This window comes from Rhinatrema bivittatum, chromosome 4 (assembly GCF_901001135.1).
Source record: "Rhinatrema bivittatum chromosome 4, aRhiBiv1.1, whole genome shotgun sequence".
Taxonomy (NCBI): domain Eukaryota; kingdom Metazoa; phylum Chordata; class Amphibia; order Gymnophiona; family Rhinatrematidae; genus Rhinatrema; species Rhinatrema bivittatum.
Window position 1 is genome coordinate 239408049 of NC_042618.1, and position 23465 is coordinate 239431513.

The 23465-nt window shown below is 47.4% G+C and overlaps 1 protein-coding gene across 3 annotated transcripts in view; it reads right to left on the reverse strand.

The window, feature by feature from the left end:
* DDX11 (DEAD/H-box helicase 11) overlaps nt 1-23465 on the reverse strand; it is a 427300-nt gene that overhangs the window by 255403 nt on the left and 148432 nt on the right. For all 3 annotated transcript variants that reach the window (XM_029599951.1, XM_029599952.1, XM_029599950.1), the window contains exons 9-10: nt 19641-19840; nt 3681-3833 (exon numbers count right to left, since the gene is read on the reverse strand). In XM_029599951.1, coding sequence (XP_029455811.1) covers nt 3681-3833; nt 19641-19840 — 353 coding nt within the window. The remainder of the gene's footprint in view (nt 1-3680; nt 3834-19640; nt 19841-23465) is intronic.

Consider the following 23465-nt stretch of genomic DNA (forward strand, 5'->3'; position numbering starts at 1 on the left):
TCTCCGCTCGGTCTTGAGATAGAAAAGCCTTCTTCTGGATGGTGTCCAGTCTCGCCCTAATGAAGTCCAGTTGTAACGATGGCTGGAGATGGGATTTTGGATAGTTGATAAGAAAACCCAGATTTTTCAAGACTCAGATTGTGACTTGCAGGGCATGCTGTGCCCCCTGCTTAGAGTCGCTCTTGATAAGCCAATTGTCAAGATAAGGGAAGACATGAATCCCTCTCCTCTGAAGATAGGCCCCGACTACCACCAGGTATTTGGTGAAGACACGGGGCATGCATGCAAGGCCAAAAGGCAGCATGTAGAACTGGTAGTGTGTCTCTTCTACCAGGAACCGAAGATATCTCCAATACGCCGGAGAAATGGGGATATGGGCGCATCACTTATGACCACTACCTTCATATAAAAAACTGCAATTATTTCAAATGAACAAATCATTGTAAATCACATAATTCTTGTAATGTACCCCGTCATATCTCGGTTAATATACTATGTTAAAGTTCCTTTCATTTTTCCTCTTGCTCCCAGTTGCACTCATCCCTGTTTTATTGTAACTGTAACTATTTTATGTTTAACACCTAGTATTTATTTCGTTCATTGTTCCTTTTATCACTCCACTGTTCAATGTAAACCGGCATGATGTGATACCCTCACGAATGCCGGTATAGAAAAAACTAAAATAAATAAAATAAATAAATGTATCTTTGAGATCGAGGGAGCAGAGCCAGTTTCCCACCTTGAGGAGGGGAATCAAGATGCCCAATGAGACCATATTGAACTTTTCTTTGACCAGAAACCAGTTCAACGCCCTAAGATCCAGAATGGGCCGAAGACCGCCGGTTTTCTTGGGAATCAAGAAATACCTGTCATAGAACCTGTTGCCCTGCTGGTTTGACAGAACTGGTTTGACTGCCCGAGCCATTAAGAGGGCGGAGAGCTCTACTCGAAGCTTCTGTAGGTTCCCTACTTCTTTTCACCATGGATACGGAGGAGAGTGGGGTGGAAATTGTTGGAAATGTAGCCTGTTCCCCTGTCTCATGATGGATAGGACCCAGAGGTCCGATGTAATTGAAGTCCATTGGTCTGCGAATAACTGCAGTCAGCCCCCCACTTGGGAGTTGACACCATGGGAGAGGAGAGGCTGGCTCACTCTCCCTGTCTGCCAGTCAAAATCCCACATCAGGATTTTGCGAAGGGGCTGAAATTGGACGGAGAGTACAAGACTGCCGTGTCCTCAGTCTTGCCTGAAGCCGTTGAGGCCTCGATCTAGAAGCTGGCGGGTAGTACTTGCGCGGCTGGTAGAATGGCCACCTCGGATACTGCCTAGGGGTCTTCTTGCTGGGAGGCTGGGTGTCAGAAGTACTGGCTGACAACTGTTGAAGAGTTTCATGATAGTCTTTCAGTTGTGCCACCACCTCTTTAATCTTGTCCCCGAACAGATTTTCACCCGTACAAGGCAAATCTGCTAAACGGTCTTGGACCTCAGGGCACAGATCAGAGGCACACAGCCAAGCCATACGGCGAGCCCCAATGCCTGCTGCGACAATCCCATGGCCGTCCTGGACACATCGTAAGCAGAGCGGACCTCGTGCTTATCACATTTTAGGCCTTGCTGCACTACCTTCTAAAAGTCCTCCTGAAATTGTTGTGGGAGGCATTCCCCCAACTGCTGGGCTTGTTTCCAGAGGTTCCTGGAGTACTGACCCATATAACAAGCAATCCTGGCCACTAACATAGCATCTTGAAACACCCAGCACTCGAGCGCGTCCAGAGTTCTATGCTCGCAGCCCAAGGGGGCTGAGGCATGCGTGTGAAGCCTCTTCACCGTCTCCAAGACTGATTCCACCACCACCGAGTGGTGAGGAAGCTGACGACACTTGAACCCGGTGGAAGGCTGGACCAGATAAACTCTGTCCATTTTGCGATTCACGGGAGGAATGGATAAGGGGTGTTCTCAGAATCAGGCTACCAGCTCCTTAAAGATGTCATAGGCTGGGACAGCCACTACCTCCTTAGGGGTATCCAGGAATTGCAGGATCTCCAACATCTTGTGCTGAGAGTCCTTTTCCATTAATAGCTGGAAAGGCACAGACTCCTCTATGGCCTTAACAAACCCAGCGAAGGAGAGATCCTCCGGTGGAGATTTCCGCTGTTCTTCAGGAGGAGAGGGTTCCGAGGACAAATCTTCCAGTTCCTCCATAGAGGAAAAGATGCCTCCCCTGCCCAGGGATCATAAGGGGCCTCCTTGTTTTGTTTTTGTCTTTTACAATTTTCATGAACTTCGTATTGTACTTTTCCTAGAACTTTGGACTAGTGCGCGTTCTAACTTAGTTAAATAAATAAATATACTTGGGCGGGGTAACTTACGCACACTTTTTAAAATCGAATAGTTCCAACTTTGTCCCCAGACCACCTTCTTTTCTGTTAATATAAGAGTATGCAAGACAGGTATTTTTACACATTCAAAGCCCTGGGCTATATTCATACAGCCATTTACACACATAAAACTGTATTTTATACGGGTAAACAGCTTTGCATGTTACCCTCAAAGCGAGCACCTTACACAGGTAAAAGGGATATTTGAAAACTGCTCACCTTGTATGCGGGTTAAAGTAAGCACGTTATTCCACAACGCACATGCTTTTACCTGAAGTGGAATTAGGTCAGGAGAGGAACAATGCCTGTAAGTTTTGCAATTTCAAAATTATGCGTGTTGTTTTGGCCATACATGCATTGTTTTGGCCAGAAAAAGTACTCACAGAAAAAGCAGGTTCAAATGTCTGTGGGTACTTTTTCCTAGGCATTTTTCAAAGGAAACATACCTGCATATTTTTCCCTTTGAGAACTGGTGAAAAACCCATTAGGGAAAAATACTTTGGACTCTGCACTTGCCCACAGTTTTGAAAATTGCAGGTGTAAGAACAGGAACCTGCTCATCAGCCTGCCACTAACTTCCAGATTCCCCTTTCCTGCCATTCTGCATAGCTCCCTATGTTAGAACAGGCTGGGCCACTATTGGCCAGCCTGGGGAGTATGTGAGAGAGATAGGGATAGGGAAAGGAGTTAGTGTGAGTCAGAAAAAGTTCTCAGTAGTTTAAAACTGTTAACATTTTTAAATGATAGTTACATGAGTAACCTACAAAATGCATTTTAATGTTAAATTAAAACCACATAATATGTTCCGAACAAATAAGCTTAACTGACACACACAGTTTTTGACACTAAATTGTTACCGTTCTATGATGGCACATGATTAATTTGTAATCTATACCACTCATATATTTCGTTAACGTGCCTTTTTGTAATCCGTTGTGATGGTTATCTAACTCAACGACAATATAGAAGAGTTTTTAAATAAATAGAGGAGCCACCTAGTGATCAGAGTAACAGGCTATGAACCAGGGAAACCAGGGTTCAAATCCCACTGGTACTCCTTGTGACCTTGGGCAAGTCACTTAACCCTCTCTGTTGCTTCAGGTACAAAACTGACAGTAAGCCCTCTGGGATAGAGAAATGCCTACCGTACCTGAATGTAATCCGCTTTGAAGAACCAAAAAGTGGAATATAAATCAGATAAATTTACAAAAATAAAAAAATAATACATCCTTAGTATGTACAAAGCATGCCTCTCCTTTGAAGAGGACCAGAGACTCAGAGGTAACAGGACTTAGACATACCTGAGAACCGCTGACTTCAGAGCTGTAGATGCAGGTGATCGTGTCGATTAGATTATGGGCCTCATCAATAATCACCACCTGGTCCTTCAGTCTGATCCCAGAAGCCTGCCTGGTGGAGTCGTGCAGCAGCATCTGATAAGGTAGCACGACCAGCTGCAAGAGGAACCCTGCCATAAGCACAGACATTTGCACTATCTGAACCCCTCCCTCCCATGGAGCACAGCAGTCTACAACTGTAAAGGGCCCAATTTAGTAAAGAATTCTTTGATAGACTCAACATTTTTAGCAATACGGCCCAAACTATCAGAGGAATGTTGAACAGATAGTGCTTTTGATCCTACATCAGGGAGGTAAAATGTGTAGCCAAGACATAGATGTTATATGTTTTGGTTCCCACTGACCAAATTCAGTATTTACCTTTACAGCATAGAGACCTGAGGGACAGATGTTACTGTTTTATTGTTTACCCACCCTAAAAAGTTTAAATAAATAAACAGGCGGACACATTTGTATTTGCTGTTCACTCACACATACCAATGGTGGTTTCGACAGGAAAAATTGGGCCTTACCTGTTAATTTTCATTCCTGTAATACCACAGATCAGTCCAGACAAGTGGGTTTATGCATCCCTACCAGCAGATGGAAGCAGAGAACAAAACGTTGAGGCACTGCTACATAACCGAGCGCACCACCTGCAGACCCTGAGTATTGACCTGTACCCAAGCCAAGATTATATAGAATTCTACAACGCGCTCCCCCCTTGGGCAAACCGGAAAAAAACCCTGGGGTTGGACTCCCCTGAAATGGAGTACCTACATGAAGAACAAGGTCCAAAAACTGCCCTGCCAAGTAAGGAAACTAAAAATAACTTAACTGTCGCAGCAGCAGTATCCAAACAATACCGCACATCTGAGTACCAGGAAGGTCGGTCTTTCTTTAACAATACCAGGGCGGGCCTCTGGACTGATCTGTGGTATTACAGGAACAAAAATTAGCAGGCAAGAACCAATTTTCCTTTCCTGAACATACCCAGATCAGTCCAGACAAGTGGGATGTACCAAAGCAACCCTAAACCGGGCGGGAACCCAAAAGACCCACTCCCAAAACACTTTCACCAAAGCCCGCATCTTCACGCGCCCAAACATCCAAATGGTAATGCCTGGTGAAAGTATGCAGGAAGGACCACACCGCGGCCCTACATATTTCCTGCAGGGACACCAACTGACACTTGGCCCAAGAGGCCGCCTGTGCTCTAGTAGAATGTGCTTTAAAACCACTGGGGATCACACGACCCTTCACAATACATGCCACAGAAATAGCCACTTTCAACCATTGGGCCAAAGTAGCTTTTTTTTTATTTTTTTTTTATATTTGAACAATTTTATTGGTAACCAGTAGAGACTCAAAATAGTACAGGAGATACATCATTATATACACAAACAGATCAGAAAAATTCGACAAGGCTAAGATGCCCCAACAACTGGCATCAAAAGGCTGCCCGAGCTATGCACACTCCTCTCATTACTGCCTTGGAACATTCCCAGACAGTCAGTGGGGACATCCCTACTTTGTTGTTATCATTAAAGAAATCTCTAATTTGCTGGGTTAGAGTTGCTGTGAAAGAGGGGTCCTTGAGAAGACTATCGTTGAGTCTCCACGTACAAAGCCCTCCGCCTAAATCCCCTAATTTACAAACCACCCAGACCGATGCGTGATCAGACCATGTAATGCTGATGTCAGTTTTTTGTACTCTAGGTTGTAACATGGTAGATAGAAAAAAATAATCAATACGGGTATATGTGGAGTGAGGACAGGAATAAAACGTGTAGGAGCGGGAGTGTTCATGCCTGGCCCTCCATGTGTCCACCAGCCCCCAATTTTCCAAAACTCTGCGCCAGGCACTTCTGACTTCCACATGGGTTTGCTTGCCAGAGCTTGAATCCCTATGAGGATCCATTACAAAATTAAAATCACCGCCCACTATCAACTCCCCCTCCGCGTGTCTCTGCAACAATAAATGCAAACGTTTTATAAAAGACACTTGGTGTTGAGTGGGGAAATAAACATTGAGTAAAGTAAAAATCCGTTTATCTAGTTTAATCTTATTGAGAATAAATCTGCCCTCAGGGTCAATAACCTCTGAAATCTGCTCGTGGACAAAGGAGGAGGCGAACAGCATACAAACCCCCGCATACCGTTATTCCTCAGTGGTGGCAGCCCACAATGAGACTGGGTATTTGGGGAATTCTAATAAACGCTCATGCGACCTTCAAATATGCATTTCCTGAATAAAGATAATCCCCGCGTCCTGTCTATATAATTCCCTCCGAAGGAGCTGACGTTTTTGGGGGGAGTTTAGGCCCTTTACGTTAAGAGATAGCAATTTAATCGCCATTAATGGACAATTATACCAGCTGTTCGACCAACGTTACTCCCCAGATTGCAAATGGCCACCCCTCCCTCGTCCCTTGCGCTCCTGATTTCCACCCATATACATCCATACTGAACATGCCAAACCTCCTATAAATTACCATACCATTGCGACCTGTCCTGAGTCTGAAAGATCCTGATGTATCCCAAGGCCCGCTGTGGGATACCTTCCATCTGAGGGCCTGAAGCCTCCCAAGCAGAGACATAAGCATGTGAATGCCCTCCCCCCCCTCCCCCTGAGCCAAGTAGCAAAATGGTAAAACAGTAAAATCCCCCTTGCTTAACAATACAGAACAAGTACATCTTAGATAAACCTGAACACTTAAACAAACAGTGCAGTCCTGAACAATCTCAAATTAACAACTCCCAATCCCAACCTGGAGCGTGTACTCTCTCCAGGAGCTTGCCTGCTATAAGCAAGGTAAGGTGCCAGCAATAAAACTGCAAAAATTAGAATTGGAGTATAGCGCCTCATCAGCCTTGATCAGAATTTTGCCTCCTCTGGTCTGCAGGCTGCCATCGGAGTCTCTTGCCGTCCTTCCCAGCCCTTTGCCAACGTGGCGCTGTATCTCTGGAATTAGCGGGGGCTGCCATTTTAGGTACTGAGAAGGGAACCGGCCACTGGGCCTTAAGGAAAGCTGCTTTCGCTTCTTCCACGGAGGCTATCCGATATGTCGTTCCCTGGTGTTGATAGGAGAGGCCGAACGGATATGTCCAGCGGTACCGAACATCTCGGTCCCTTAAGGCCGCTGTAACATCTCGAAGATCGTACCTTTTTTTTTTTTTTTTTTTAAGTGTGATGGGCGCCAAATCTTGATACAGGGAAACATGTCAGTTTTGCCAGGTAATAGTTTTCAGTTGGCGCGCTGCCGCCAGTATACGTTCTTTCAGTGGGAAACTGGAGAAACAGAGAACTATATCCCTGGGCTGTTGGTCTCTACGAGGGCCCAGCGCTCTATGTGCACGCTCAAAACTAATTGCAGTGGAGTCCACTGCCATATCCGAGGCTGCATCTTCTCCGTTATTCAAAATATACAGGCAGAGTCTGGTCACGGTCTGCTTCATGTCTGCGAAGTCGAGTGACTCCGGGACCCCCAGAATCCTCAGGTTATTTCGCCTGCCACGATTGTCAAGGTCCTCTATTTTATCTTGTAATGCCTTCAGGTCCACCGACGCTGCAGCTTGTTGGGACACCAAGGTATTGATCGCGTCGCCGGGTCCGTCGATGCAAGTTTCAGCCTCATCGACTCGATTGCTCATGGCTGCCAAATCTCCTTTAAGATCGGCTACCGACTCCATTATGTCGGCTTTATATTGTTTCATGTCCTCTCTCAATTCCATGAACCATCGGCGGACCTCCTCCCTTGTAAGCAGTGATGAGGTCTGCCCCAAACCCGATCCTCCTATCTCATGCAGGCCTCCATCCGTCTCATCTGCTTCAGGGGGCTCCACGTCCCGGTTCTCATCGCCATCTTGTCCTGTGTCGGCAGTGTTTTTCCCGTAGGAAAACTGTTTCAAATCCGTCGTTCGCCGTTTACTAGCCATGATAGTCGTCCAGATCAGGATCCTGCGCCCTTCGGGACACGTATATATGAAAAAGCAAAAATAGTACTTGCTGTTTATGGGGGTTTTAAGGCTCGGGAGGAGCGGAGCAGAGCCAACATGCGTCCTCTTACATGCGATGCGAACAGCGCCCCCGGGCCAAAGTAGCTTTTGACGCCTTGTTTCCTTTCTTCATTCCACTGAACACCACAAAAAGATGGTCCGACCTTTGGAAAGAATTGGTGACTTTCAAGTTCCACAAGAGAGCATGTCGAACATCCAAAAGGTGAAGATCTCTACTCATGGAAGAGTCTCTAGACCAGTCTGGAAAACCCGGCAACTCCACTGTTTGATTCACATGGAAGGCAGAGACCACCTTTAGCAAAAAGGAAGGCACTGTACTCAGAGACACTTTGTTGGTGGAAATATGTAAGAAAGGGTCACGACAGGAAAGAGCCTGAAGCTCCGAAATACATCTGGCCGAGCAGATTGCGACCAGAAACACCATCTTTAGTGTAAGATCCTTCAAGGAGGCACGACTCAAAGGGAGGTTCACAGAAGACTCGCAGGACCAGGTTAAGATTCCAGTCAGGACAGACTTTGCGAAGTGGAAGCTTCAAATGCTTCACTCCCTTGAGGAAACGAATGACATCCAGATGAGACGCCAAAGGCCGGCCCCGAACCTTGCCCCTGAGACAACCCAGAGCCGAAACCTGGACACGGAGCAAACTATAAGCCAGGCCCTTGGACAGTCCGTGCTGCAGAAAGGACAAAATCTGCAGAATAGAAGCCAGCAGAGGATCCACCCCATGTTGACTGCACCAGGACTCAAAAGCTTTCCACACCTTAACATAAGCCATGAAAGTGGAAGGTCTTCTAGCCTGAAGAAGGGTAGAAATCACCTGCTCCGAATATCGTTTCATACTCAGTCGCCGCCTCTCAAAAGCCAAGCCGCGAGACAAAAGTGATCCTCCCAATCCGAAAATATGGGATCATGGCATAGTAACCCCTAAGATGAGCCAGCCGAAAAGGACTGTCCACGGCCAGATGCATCAAGTTCGCAAACCACGGTCAACGCAGCCACTCCGGCACAACCAAAACCACTGTTCCTGGATGTGTTTCTATGCGACGAAGAACTCAACCTATGAGTGGCCATGGAGGAAACACATACAGAAGAAGACCCGTTGGCCAGGGACACACTAGAACATCTAGGCCCACTGAGCCAACTTCTCTTCTGTGGCTGAAGAACCTGAATGACTTTGAGTTGGCTCTGGTTGCCATGAGATCCAGCTGAGGAACTCTCCATCTGGCACAAACGTGGTTCCAGGCTTCTGGGGACAGTTCCCACTCCTCGGGGTCCAGTTGCTGTCATCTTAGAAAATCCGCCTGCACGTTGTCCACTCCCGCTACATGAAAGGCTGCGATCCCTTCGAGGTGGCACTCCGTCCATGCAAACAGCAGCTGGGCCTCCCGAGCCACAGTGAGGCTTCTTGTACCTCCTTGATGATTGACATATGCCAATGTCATCGCATTGTCTGACAATACTCGAACCATTCGATTCCGGACCGGGGGCAGAAAGAGCTCCAACACCCTGCACACCGCTCTTGTCTCCAAATGATTGATCAACCAGGTCTTCTCTGCAGCTGACCAGAACCCCTGAGCCAAGCGCCCCATGCACACTGCTCCCCAGCCTTTGAGAATGGCATCCGTGGCCAATATCACCCAATCCGGGACTTCCAGAGGCATGCCCTTGCCAAGATCAGTCCGAGACAACCACCACTCCAGGCTGGTCTTGGCCTCTCCCATTTCAGAGGTAAGGGGTCATAATACTCCTCTGACATCAGGTTCCACCAAGACAGTAAAGCTCTCTGCAATGGGTGCATGTGGGCAAAGTCCCACGGAACCAGCTCCAACATAGACGCCATGGACCCCAGCACCTGTAGATAATCCCAGACCTTCGAGACTGGAAGATTCAGCAAGTGGGAAACCTGCTCCTGTAATTTCAACATTCTGTCTTCAGTCAGAAATACCTTACCCTGCCAGGTATCAAAGAGTGCCCCCAAGTACTCCAGAGATTGAGAGTGTACCAGGTGGCTCTTCGCCAAATTGATCACTCAATCCAGGGAGCTCAGGAATTGCCTCACCTGCTGCACTCCTCCTCAGACTTCGCCCGGATGAGCCAGTTGTCCAGGTAGGGGTGAACTAACACCCCCTCCCATCTCAAGGCCGCAGCCGCCACCACCATTACTTTCGGGAAAGTGCGAGAAGTGGTGGCCAGATCGAAGGAAAGAGCCCGAAACTGGAAATGCCATCCCAGCACCTTGAATCGCAGGAATTTTTTATACTCCTTTCGGATAGGAATATGGAGATAAGCTTGATGTGGTCCAAGGATGCCAGAAACTCTCCTTTGCGGACAGCCGCAATCACCATACGCAGGGTCTCCATCCGGAATCATGGCACTCGTAAGTTCAAGTTACTTTCTGTAAATCCAAGATATGCCAGAAAGTGCCCTTCTTCTTTGGTACCACAAAGTAGATGGAATACCTTCCCTGTCCCTGCTCGTCCAGAGGAAGTGGGAGGATGGCTTCCAGCCTTATCAGCCTGCGTAGAGTTTCTTCTACTGCGTTGCGCTTGCTTTGAGAACAGAGTGACTCCAAAAAAGCATCCGTGAGTGGGCGAGAAAATTCTATTTATTTATTTATTTATTTAATAGGTTTTATATACCGTCGTTCGAGGGTACATCACAACGGTTTACAATACCAAACATAAAACAACTAATAAAACAGTATATAAAATTACATTATACAACTGACAGGCTGGGTACTGCAGTTTACAAGCAGGATTCACAAATATAAAAACAAGACAATATTTCGAGGCTCTAGATGTTAAAGGCCCTCTATTTGATCTCCAAATAGGCTCTCTCAAGGAGCCAAGGTTTGAGGCCTTTTCGGAATTTCCTTAACTCAGTTTCAAGCCTTAACTCTGCAGGCATGGTGTTCCAAAGGCTAGGACCCGCAATGGATACAACTCTTTCACACACCAAAAACAGTTGTGCGGTGTTTAATGAGGGAATATGGAGTAGGCTTTTGTCCCTTATTACCTCCAGTACCCACCAGTCAGAGGTGATCTTGACCCACTCTTCGTAAAACCGGGACAATCTGCCCCCAACTGGAACCAACGAGGAGTGGGCACCCCTGGCTTCACTGGACTGACTTACTGGCTCCAGAACCCTGACTGGAGCCGCCTCTAGCAGAACGGCCAAGGCCCCAAAAGGCCCACTGACGATTTGATGACGACTTCTGTCCTGCGGCGGAAGAACTTCTACTGGTCCGAAACCTCCGCGACTCCCAGAAACAAGAGCAAGTGGGAAAATTCCTCCTGATGACCTTATCCTCTGGGAGTTTACCGCCCTTGGTTTCACCCAGAGACTTCATGAGATGGTCTAGGTCCTCCCCAAAGAGCACCTTGCCCTTGAACAGAAAGTTACATAACTGAGTCTTAAACCATGTCTACCGACCAATTACACAGCCACAAGCAGCGGCGAGCTGCCACCACCGAGACCATACTCTTAGCTGTAGTGTGCACCAGATCATACAAAGCATCTGCCACATAGGCCACCTCCGTCTCCAGATAGGCCAGCTGTATGGGGGCCAGTATTCCCAGAGACACCTGCTCCTGCGGCCTCTGAATCCAGCAAAAGCAAGCACGTTGCATCAAGCTAGCTCACATTGCCACCCGGAGGATTAGCACTGAAACCTCAAACATGCGCTTCAATTGGACCTCTAGCTTGTGATCCTGGACATCTTTGAGAGCCGCCGCCCCAGCCACTGGAATCATAATCTTCTTGGTCATCACCAATACCGCAGCATCAACCTTAGGCATTTTATGGCACTTCAAGTGTTTCTCCAAAAGGGATACAGCTTCGCCATGGCCCTTCAACCTTCAAGCCCGCCTCCGGGGAGAGTCCCACTCCCGACTAATGAGCTTCTGAATCTTCTTTTGAATGGGAAAGGCACTGGGAGGACCCTGCAAACCATCCAGGATGGGATTAACGCCCTCGCTTTCAGACTCCTCCTAAGTCAGCTTGACCCCTAACTCCTCCAAAACCTGAGGAATGAGTGGCTGGAGCTCCTCTTTCTTAAATAAGTGCACCACCCGGGGGTCGTCACCCTCCACACCAGCCACTTCCAGGAGGTCCAGGTACTCTTTGCCACTCTCCTCTGGAGGTTGGTCCTCATTCGGGTCTGTCCCCGGGTCCATAGCCGGAGAGGCCGCCCCCTCCGCCATCGCATCGTCAATGTCCCCCCAGATCCCTACGGTCTCAATCCGGACAAGCGGCACATGATCTGCAACGTCCATCCAGTCTCCGAGCGGATGCCCCCAAGGACGTCCGGGCTCTCTTGGACGGTTGCAGAGAGGGCTCCTTGGGTCTCCGGTTGGCTGCTTGACATGCTAAAAAGGACTCATGCATAAGAAGGAGGAATTCCTGAGAAAACCCAGAAAGTCCCTCTGACATCCGTTACGGGCTGCTAGGCTCGGAGACCTCCCCCTCCTCAACATCATCCTCACAAACCTGTGCAGCAAGGGAGAAAGAGGTGGAGGAGAGTCAACCGCCTTGCGGTATGTCGGAGTTCCCTGACCGTGATTCCCCACAGGAATAGGAGGGGGAGGAACCCCCCCCCCCTTGGTCCCTGTGGATTGGCTGTCCCTCAAAACAGTGTCTGTTTTTTGTTTTTTTAAACAATAAACTTTACTATGCTACAGAAACTGTCCAATATAATGAAATAAGAATAAAACACCCCAGCAGGGATACTTCCCTGAGAGCGAAGGCAGTGGGCAGGAGAGGACCTTGGGGCTCGAAGAGGGAGCCAGTCCCCTGGCTATCAGGGGCCCTAGAACCTGCAGGCAACCACAGCCATGAGTATCCAACCTCCCATTCGCCCAGCTCAACTCAAGGACTGTCCCACTAAGGAACCTGGCAACCTCAAGGAACAGCTCCAACTCTCCAACTCCAGATCAGTCAGGACTGCAGGTATGCACCTCTACCATCTGCTGGAGACAAAGAAATACTGAGGGTTGCATGCTCAGTTATATAGTAATGCCTCAAAGTTTTGTTCTCTGCCTCTATCTGCTGCTAGGGATGCATAATCCCACTTGTCTGGACTGATCTGTGTATGTTCAGGAACTAGCTTTTTCAATGGCAAGGAAGTCACATTACCAAATCAATAAAAAAATGAACAGATCTTTCTGGGTGGTTATCATCCAATATAATTAGTTGCAAAAATATACTAATATCACCATTTATGAAAGAAATGCTCTCGACAAACTAAGTTGCTGAAATATTCCAATTAATTGACATCTTTACCTTACCCTGAAAATCAGTGCCGTCTGTGACCCTGGAGGACTGGAGTTGTACACCCATGTTCTAGAGCTCAGAATGTTGCCTAGCAAACAACTGCATCTGTTCACGCCGCATGTCGGTTCCTACTCAGTCTAAAAAATGTAGATCATCAGACTGCAACTCCCAAAAGAGAGGTGCAAAGGTTTTATGAATTAGGAAAAATGCTACCCTTGGAAGTGAGAAAAAGAAAACTGGTTCTTATCTGATAATTTTCATTCCTGTAGTACCACAGATCAGTCCAGACCATGAGTTATGCTTCCCTTCCAGCAGGTGGAGACAGAGAAAAACTTGAAAGGCACCCTCACTTAACCTAGTGTGCCTCCTGCATCCCTTCAGCATACAGAGTATCAAAGCAGAACAATACTAGCAATGAATCAAGCAAGAACAGAACTGCAAGAACATATAAACATGAAACCTGTAGCTTTCTTTCTTAGTATGTTGCAATAACATAACCTGAATATGCGCGCGCGGACGTTTGAAATACAGATCTCCATGCTACACACTCCTAATCCTTGGGCGAGTGTCTGGACTGATCCATGGTACTACAGGAATGAAAATTATCAGGTAAGAACCAATTTTCTTTTCCCTGTACGTACCCGGATCAGTCCAGACCATAGGATATACCAAAGCTTCCCTAAACCGGGTGGGACCTCGCAAGTCCTGCACACAGTACGCCACTGCCAAAATCCCCGGGAGCCTGAATGTCCAAGCGGTAGTGGCAAGCAAATGTGTGGAGCGTCTTCCAAGTAGCAGCCCTGCAAATCTTCTGAGGTGATACCAATTGGCATTCGGCCCACGAAGCTGCTTGACAGCGAATAGAATGGGCCTTCAGACCCTCAGGAACAGGTCTTCCTTTACAATTGTATGCAGAGGAGATGGCTTCTCTCAACCATCGTGCAATCGTCATCTTAGATGCCTTGTTACCCCTCCTGGGACCGATCCATAGGACAAATAAATGATCTGAAAGAATTTGTGACTTCCAAGTAACGTAACAAGGAACGCCGAACATCTAACCAACGAAGCTCTCGTGCATGTTGTACATCGTTTGACAAATTAGGAAAAGCCGGAAGCTCAACTGATTGGCTTAAATGAAAAGATGAGACCACTTTGGGCAAAAAGGACGGAACAGTTCGAAGGGACACCCCCGAATCAGAGATCCTCAAAAAAGGTTCCCTACAAGAGAGAGCCTGTAACTCAGAAATTCTGTTTTAAGGGGTTCAAAAGGCGGATCACACAATACGCGAAGAACCAAATTAAGACTCCACAATGGACATACCGGATGGACAGGAGGCTTCAAATGCCTTACTCCTCTGAGAAAACGCACCACATCTGGATGTGACGCCACCGAGCTACCAACCAGAGTGCCTAGGGCCGCTACCTGTGTCTGGAGAGAGTTAAAAGACAAGTCCTTGGCTAAACCATTTTGCAAAAAGGCTAACATCTGAGCAATCGTAGCGTGTCTGGGAAGAATGTCTCGCTCACGACACCACATCTCAAAAACTCTCCACACCCTAATATACGAGAGAGAGGTAGCTATTTTTCTGGCTTGTAGCAGCGTAGTGATAACTTCCTCAGAGTATCCTTTCTTCCTTAATCTCCTCCTTTCAAAAGCCAGGCCGCTAGACAAAAGCGATCTGCCTAGTCAAAATATATAGGCCCTTGATAAAGAAGATGTGGAAGATGTCCGAGTCGTAGTGGCCTGCCCACAGCCAGATTGATTAAGTCTGTGAACCACGGGCGTCGGGGCCATCCGGGAGCCACTAGGATTACAGTCCCTGGGTGGGCCTCTATCCTGCGAAGCACCTTACCCACCAGAGGCCAAGGAGGAAACACGTGAAGGAGAACCGACGTCAGCCAGGGTAGTACTAGCGCATCGACCCTCCTCTGCGCCATGATCTCTTCTGCGACTGAATAAGCGAGGAGCCTTGGCATTGTCTCGCATTGCCATCAACTCCATGTGAGGAATCCCCCACCTGCGAGAAATGAGATCCATTGCTCGGTCCGAGAGCTCCCACTCTCCTGGATTTATGCACCTGCGAATTAGAAAGTCCGCTTGTATATTGTCTTTCCCGGCGATGTAAGATGCCACAATCATCACCAGATTTTGCTCCGCTCAAGCCATGAGCAGCTCCGCCTCGTCGGTTACGGCTTGACTTTTGATGCCTCCTTGACGGTTGATGTAAGCCACAGACGTCACATTGTCGGATAAGACGCGAACCGCCTGATGGCGTAACCGGGGAAGAAAGTGTTGCAAGGCCAAGCGAACTGCCCTGGTCTCCAGGCGATTAATCGACTATCCAGACTCCTTCGGGGACCAGCAGCCCTGCACTGAAAGATACTGGCAAACAGCTCCCCAGCCTGAGAGAGTGGCATCTGTGGTCATTACTATCCAGTTCGGGACTTCCAAATCCACCCCTCGAGACAGGTTGTGTGGGCAAAGCCACCACCCAAGACTGGACCTGGCGTGATCGGAGAGTAGCAGCGGGAATTGGAAATTCTCTGACTTGGGATCCCACCGGGAAAGTAACGCTTGTTGTAACGGTCTCATATGAGCAAAAGCCCAGGGAACCACCTCCAGAGTAGATGCCATCGAGTTGAGAACTTGAAGGTAGTCCCAGGCCTTGGGCAGTGGAAGAGTCAACAAGGATGAACTTGCCCCATCAGCTTGTGCATTTGGTCCGTAGTGAGAAAAACTTTCCTGACTGTAGTGTTGATCCGGGCTCCCAGAAACTCCAATGTTTGAGAAGGGACAAAGTTGCTCTTGGCCTGATTGATTACCCATCCAAGGGATTCCAACAGAGCGGTCACCTTGTGGATCGCTTCCAGACAACATTCCCTCGACTTCGCCCTGATGAGCCAATCGTCCAGGTAAGGATGAATGAGAAGGCCTTGTCTCCGAAGGGACGCCGCCACAACCACCATGACCTTGGTGAACGTACGGGGGGGGGGGGGGGTGCGAGACCGAACGGCAGAGCACAGAATTGATAATGCATTCCCAGGACCATAAAGCGAAGGAACTTTTGCTGATCCTCGCGAATGGGAATGTGTAAATATGACTCCATCAGATCCAGAGAGGCCAGAAATTCTCCCTTGCGTACTGCTACGATGATGGAACGCAGAGTCTCCATGCGAAAATGCAGCACCTTGAGAAACTTGTTTACCTTCTTGAGATCCAAAATTGGTCAGAAGGATCCTTCCTTCTTTGGAACTACAAAGTAAATGGAGTACCTCCCTGTCCTCCAGTGTTCTGAAGGAACTGGTTTCACAGCACTGAGAGCCAGGAGACGTTCGAGAGTCTGACGAACAATCTGCCGTTTGACCTGGGGACCGCATGGGGATATTAAGTAGAAGTCTCTGAGAGGTCGACCAAATTCCAAAGCGTAGCCTTGTTCTATTATGCTTAGCACCCACTGATCGGAACTAATTCTGGCCCATGCCTCGTAAAACCGGGACAGGCGACCCCCAACCCGAGGAAGCGAGGGATGGGCCAGCTCCATCTCATTGTGTAGTCTTGGAGGTGAGAGAGGAGGAAGAGCCACCCTCCCAGGAGGTTCTGCAGCCTCGAAAGGATGAGGACCAGGCTTGGTTTCTGGCCACTGGTTGTTGCCGTCCAGCCACTTGCGGCCTGCTCTGCCGAAACCTACGTTGCCCTCGAAAACGAGAGCGGGATGACGGAAATCCTCTGGAGGGCTTCGGTCTGTCCTCTGGTAATTTGTGAACTTTGTTCTCCCCCAGGAACTTTATCAACTGCTCTAAATCCTCACCAAATAAAAAACCACCTTTAAATGGAATAGCCCCAAGCTGAACCTTGGAGGAAACATCCGCTGACCAGTTTCAGAGCCACAGAAGCTGCCTTGCCAACACTGCCGACAACATGGTGCGAGAGGAAGTGCGGAGCAGGTCATACACTGCGTCCATTCCATATGCCACCACAGCTTCCAAATGTTCCACCTGCTCTGATTCTCCCGAAGGAAGATCTCTAGACGTCAGCAATTGCTGGACCCAGTGCAGGCTCGCACGCAGCATGTAACTGCTACACATCGCCGCCTGGGTACCTAGGGCCAACACTTCAAAGATGCGCTTAACCAGTACTTCTAGCTTGCGATCCTGAAGATCTTTTAGAGCCGCCGAACCTGCGACTGGAATAGTGGTCCGCTTAACAACAGCCAAGACTGAAGTGTCCACTTTGGGGGACCGCAGGAGCTCCAGAGACTCATCTAGTAACGGATACAGCTTATCCATGGTGTGGCCGACCTGCAAACCAGCATCCGGAGCATCCCACTCCCTAGTCATCAGCTGTTGAAGCATGGGATAGAAAGGAAAATCTCAGGTCGGCATTCTCAATCCCGCCAGAACTGGGTCCACCGAGTCCTGCAGTGGAGCATGCAGGGGGAGCTCGACTCCAAGCTCAGAAAGAACTGCAGGAATAAGAGGTTCTAATTCCTCTCTCTGGAACAGACGGACCAACTTCGGGTCAACACCATCCAAGGGGGTCTGCTTCCCCTGCTCATCTTCCGATCCTGCCCCAGCTGGGGGGAAAGAAGAGGTCACTGCAGCTGTAGCCGCACTGCCTGGAACCTCCGGAGCGGCTGCTCCTCCTGAAGCCAAGGAGCCTTTTAACTTCGCGATCCGTAGAGACGCGGGCGCATCCGTGCGCTTGGGTACCTTGGAGGCCAGTCCCTGCGCAGCTCTCACCAGCAAACCACCACCTTGTGGAGACCTGGAAGCCAGAAAGGCTTTATGCATAAGGAGGACAAAATCTAAAGAAAAGGAATTAGTATCAACATCATCTCCCCCTGGGATATCAGGGTCCTCCTGGAAAAAATCCTGGTCCTGATCAAAATCATCATCAGAACTGGCAGGGACCGGTGACAGCGCTGGAGAAAGCTCTCCCTCCCCCAGAGCCCTTGCCTGAGCTGCAGCAAAGGTATTTAAGATGGCTGCCGTCCCTGCACTGAGGCGAAACGGGTCAACCCAAGGATCCCATGGAGCGGATCTTTTTTAGCCCCTCGGGGCTTAGCTGATGCTGCAGACCCAGAAAAACAGCTGCCTTCCCCTCCTGGAAGGCAGCGGGAACAAATGCTGGCCCGGGAAAGCCACGCGGACGATTCTCCACATGCCACACACAAAGATGGCCGAAGCATCGTGGAGGGGGAAAAACAGCCAAAAACGTGGCGAAATTGCACAAAAACGCAGCGATTCAGCTGGGGAGGGGTCCTGGATTGCAGCCCACCAAAAAAGAAAAATCTTCAAAAATTTAGTTTGGGTTTTTTTTTTTTTTACATGCCGAGGATCACTGCGGGGTAAGAGAGGGACCAGACCACCGGTAATCTCTTCCCCAGCTCCTTACCTGGCTGGAGCCCCGCGGGGTTACCAACCCCAGCTCCAATAACCTGCCACCAGAGGGGATGACTCCGCAGGATCTAACAACCCCCTGGGAGGATCGGGAAAACACTTCCTTCTTCAGAAGAACTTTTTTTTTTTTTTTTTTTTTAACTTGCTTGATTCAAAACTTTACTGCTAGTTCTCTCTTAGTTATTTTAAGGGATACCCTAAACCCCAGAAACAGGGCAAAACTGCAGGGTTTGCACCACCTCCATCTGCTGGAGACAGAAAAATACTGAAGGGATGCAGGAGGCACACTAGGTTAAGTAAGGGTGCCTTTCAAGTTTTTCTCCGTCTCCACCTACTGGAAGGGAGGCATAACCCATGGTCTGGACCAGGGGTGGGCAGTTCCGGTCCTCGAAGGCCACAAACCAGTCTGGTTTTCAGGATATCCCTAATGAATATGCATGAGATAGATTTGCATGCACTCTGCCTCAGTTGTATGCAAATCTGTGTCATGCATATTCATTAGGATATCCTAAAACCTCGACAGGTTTGTGGCCCTCGAGGACTGGAATTGCCCACCCCTGGTCTGGACTGATCCGGGTACATACAGGGAACTGTCCTTTCTCCAAAGGGCAGATTTTCATCTTTCCAGGGACATGATAGCCACAATCTGCTGACAGGCCCAGGGAAAGAAGAATACCTCTCACACAATGTGTAGAGCACTGGAAAATAAATGTCTGAGCCTAAGGTACCTGATAGAAATGAAACGAGCACAATAAATCACAAAAGAAAAAGATCAAAGCTCATTATGTGAAAAATGAGAAGAATATTTCCGAAACGTTCATTTATTTTTTTAATTGATAGACCAATATTTTCCATGTCCCATCATTTCTGTCAACGCTCTGTTCTCCTTCTTCTTATTCCAAATTTGGCACAGAAGTACTCACTACACCTTGACACCATTTTCACACAGTTTTGAAGCATTAAACAGATATTAGTTCAAATGTTCAAAGCTTCTGAAGTGTTTCCAAACCAAAGGAAGTCAATTCCATTGAGTATCCCTTATACCCTCTCTGGGCAGCCTCCTAAGTATTCCCTAGATTGGATCAGCCCCTGTTGAATAACAAACAAAAAAAGGAAATCCAATCCAAAGACACTTTTCCACTGGAAAACTACAAGTGGAATATGTGGAATATAAACTAGTTAAATAAAATAGAGAATTTCCAGCACAATGACATTGGGCTGAAGCCTCTCACCTGAGCAGCAGGAATAGCGAAGCGACTTCCGTAATATGGGCAAGCTTTGGACTCCTTCCCCAGGGATACCAGCTGCTCAATGTCCTTCACCTCCACTAAGGCTTTGTCCCGAAGAAACTGCATCTGTTCGTAGGAGTAAAACGGGCAAACAGTGCGACTCTTGCGCTGCTGCTTCTTCCCCTCTGATGCTTCACTTTTCTCTAAAGAATTAACAACAAGGAGCTGTCAGAACACACTTCCAAATCTGCCAGCCAAGCTTACAGCTGTCAAGCACTTCTTTATTTGCTCTATCCCAGGTAGGTGTCTGAGAAGAGAAATAGCAGCCCTTCCTTTTCAAACAGTGCCGTTAAAACTTATTTTGTAAAAGTAACAATTTGCAAGAACGCATCAAGGTGTGAAAAAGTTTAAGTAGTTATATTTATTAGTATAATAAAGCAAATTAACTACCAACTCCAACTCCAGAAAGAATGCTGAGGGAACCTATGCCAATCTGGAAGTACATCTCCTTTGAGATTAACTCTCAGCGCTCTATGGCTAGGCAGAAGTCATCACAGGATCAATAGTCATCTGCTCTCCTCTCCGATCTGCCCCAGATCTGTAAGCCCATCAAATGATACTTACTATTTATTATTTATTTAACAATATAACACAATTCCATATAAACAATCAAAGCAGTTTACAATAATTATTTTGAAATCAATGGAAAATACGCATTAATACAATGGAAAATACGCGTTCATACAATGGAAAATACGCGTTAATACAATTTAAAAATAAGATAACTTACACATAGAAAAAAAACTAATGAAAACAGTAACTTTAGATTTTTTAAAGCAATCTTTGTAAATCTAAATTAGCACTTTCCAAAAAAAAAAAAATTAAGCTATTCTCAAGCAGCAATACCAAAAGAAAAATGAGGATAATTATTCAGATGATACAAATCAAAATAATCAATACTTTATGCTTGCCCCTAATACACAAAGCAAAATTGCTTACCTTGTAATAGGTGTTATCCCAGGACAGCAGGATGTAGTCCTCACATATGGGTGACATCATCAGATGGAGCCCTGATACGGAAAACTTCTGTCAAAAGTTTCTAGAAACTTTTGGCTGGCACACTGAGCATGCCCAGCATGCCATGATATTCTCAGCCACAGGAGTCTCCCTTCAATCTCGTTTGTAGCAGTATGCGTGAGCTAAAAAAATAAAATAATAAAATATATCGGACCCAACTCCGCAGGGTGGCGGGTGGGTTCTGTGAGGATTACATCCTGCTGTCCTGGGATAACACCTATTACAAGGTAAACAATTTTGCTTTATCCCAGGACAAGCAGGATGCTAGTCCTCACATATGGGTGATTAGCAAGCTACAGGCTGAGTTATTCTTGCATTATACCAACAGCATACAACTTGTGCAACAAGCACAACAACTGGTGTACTGCTGGAAAAAATGAGGCAGCCTGAAATCACAGCAGGATGGATGTAGAAGGAGTTGGTGTTATACTGGAAATAAGTTCTTTAAGACAGATTGTCCAAAAGGCTGAATCTTGTCGTCCTTCTTTGTCCAAACAATAATGAGCTGCAAAGGTGGAAGGGAACTCCATGTTGCAGCTTTACATATGTCAAGAATGGGCACTGAACGATAGTGTGCTACTGATGTAGACATAGCCCTTACTGAATGTGCTTTTACGCGCCCCTGGAGAGGAATTTTTGCTTTTTCATAACAGAATTCGATACAGTCTGCTAGCCAGTTGGAGAGAGTCGGTTTTCGTAACGTAACTCCTGGTTTATTTTTATCGAAAGAAACAAAGAGTTGGGTGGATTTCCTACATAAACCGCAGTGCGGTTTAGGTAAAAAGCTAGCACACGTTTACAGTCTAAGGCAGGGGTGGGCATTTCCGGTCCTCGAGGGCCACAAACCAGTCTGGTTTTCAGGATATCCCTAATGAATATGCATGAGAGAGATTTGCATGCACTCTGCCTCAGTTGTATGCAAATCTATGTCATGCATATTCATTAGGAAATCCTAAAACCTCGACAGGTTTGTGGCCCTCGAGGACTGGAATTGCCCATCCCTGGTCTAAGGTGTGTAAGACTCTCTCTCCCTGGTGAGAGTGAGGTCTTGGAAAGAAAGTAGGCAAGACTATTGATTGATGTGAAAATCTGTTACTACTTTTGATAGGAATTTGGGGTGAGTGCAGAGGACTACTCTGTCATGCAGGAACCTTGTGTAGGGTGAGTATGTGACGAGAGCTTGCAATTCACTGACCCTCCTAGCCGATGTAATGGCTACTAAGAAAAATACTTTCCATGTAAGAAATTTCTCTTCACAGGAATGTAGAGACTCGAAGGGTTACCGAATGAGTCTCGTCAGTACTAAATTTAGGTCCCATTAGTGACTGGTGGTCGAATGGGAGGCTTAAGGTGAAGTAAGCCTCTCATAAACCGACTTACTAGGGATTGCGCTGTTATTGGCGCATCCCCTATTCCCTTGTGGTATGCCGTTATGGCACTTAGATGAACCCTTACAAAGGATGTCTGGAGACCAGAATCCGAAAGGTGGCATAGGTAATCTAGTAAAGAAGGAGTGGGGCAAGAGAAAGGGTCAAAACCTTTTTGTGTGCACCACTTGGTAAATCTAGACCACTTGGAATGGTAAGATTTACGTGTGAAAGGCTTTCGTGAAGCTACGAGAACTTTAGAGACTTGTGTTTAAAGATTAAGTGGTTGCAGAATTAAGCTTTCAACATCCAGGCTGTCAGGGCAACAGTTGTCAGGTTGGGATGACGCAACTTGCCCTGATTCTGAGTCACGAGAGTGGGCGCAATGCCCAGGCGAATTGGCTCTCTGTTCGAGAGGTCGAGGAGTATGGGAAACCATACTTGTCGAGGCCAGTACGGGGCTATGAGGATCATTGTTCCTCTGTCCTGTTGTAGCTTCACGAGAGCTTTGGCTATGAGCGGAATTGGAGGATATGCATATAGAAGATCTGTGTTACAGGGGCGAGCAAAGGTTTCCCTGGGGAATGCTTGTCGACGGCCATGGAGGGAGCAGAACCTTTCCACTTTGTGGTTCAGTTTGGATGCAAAGAGGTCTACGGTTGGGCGACCCCAGCGTTGAAAGATTTTGCTCATTACCCGTGGATCCAGAAACCATTCGTGGGGATGGAAATGTCGACTGAGATCATCCGCTAGGACGTTTTGTATGCCTGCCAGATAAGTTGCTCGGAGATGCATGGAGAGCTCCAGAGCCCAAGCCCAAATCTGCACAGCTTCCTGGCAGAGCAGATAAGAGCCTGTGCCTCCCTGTTTGTTTATGTACCACATTGCTACTGTGTGTCCGTCTGTATCAGCACAGTCTTGTTTGAGAGGCAGTCTTTGAAGGCATAAAGGGCATATCGCATCGCTCGAAGTTCTAAGAAGTTTATTTGACATTTAAAAAAAAAAAAAAAAACTTTATTGAGAATTCGATCAGACCCCGGTAGGCCACTACCAGACACATAGTGAATTCACTAATACATTTAAAGGAAGTTAGACACATTCCTACTCCCATAGCAACCTAAAACTTAACTAGGAACTGATCAAAATTGAGATGAAGGCAGCAGTCCAGCAGCAAGAGGGGGGCTTCCCAGTCTTTTGCATCGAGTTTCACATGTATGATTTTTTACCCACCGGTGAGAAGTTGTAAATGTGCATGCGATGCAAAGAGCTCCTAGCTCTCAGAGAACGAGTCCGATCTCTGGAGGCTAGAGTGGCAGACCTGGAGGAGCTGAGGCAGACAGAGAGGTATATAGATGAGACCTTCAGGGACATAGTAGTCAAGTCC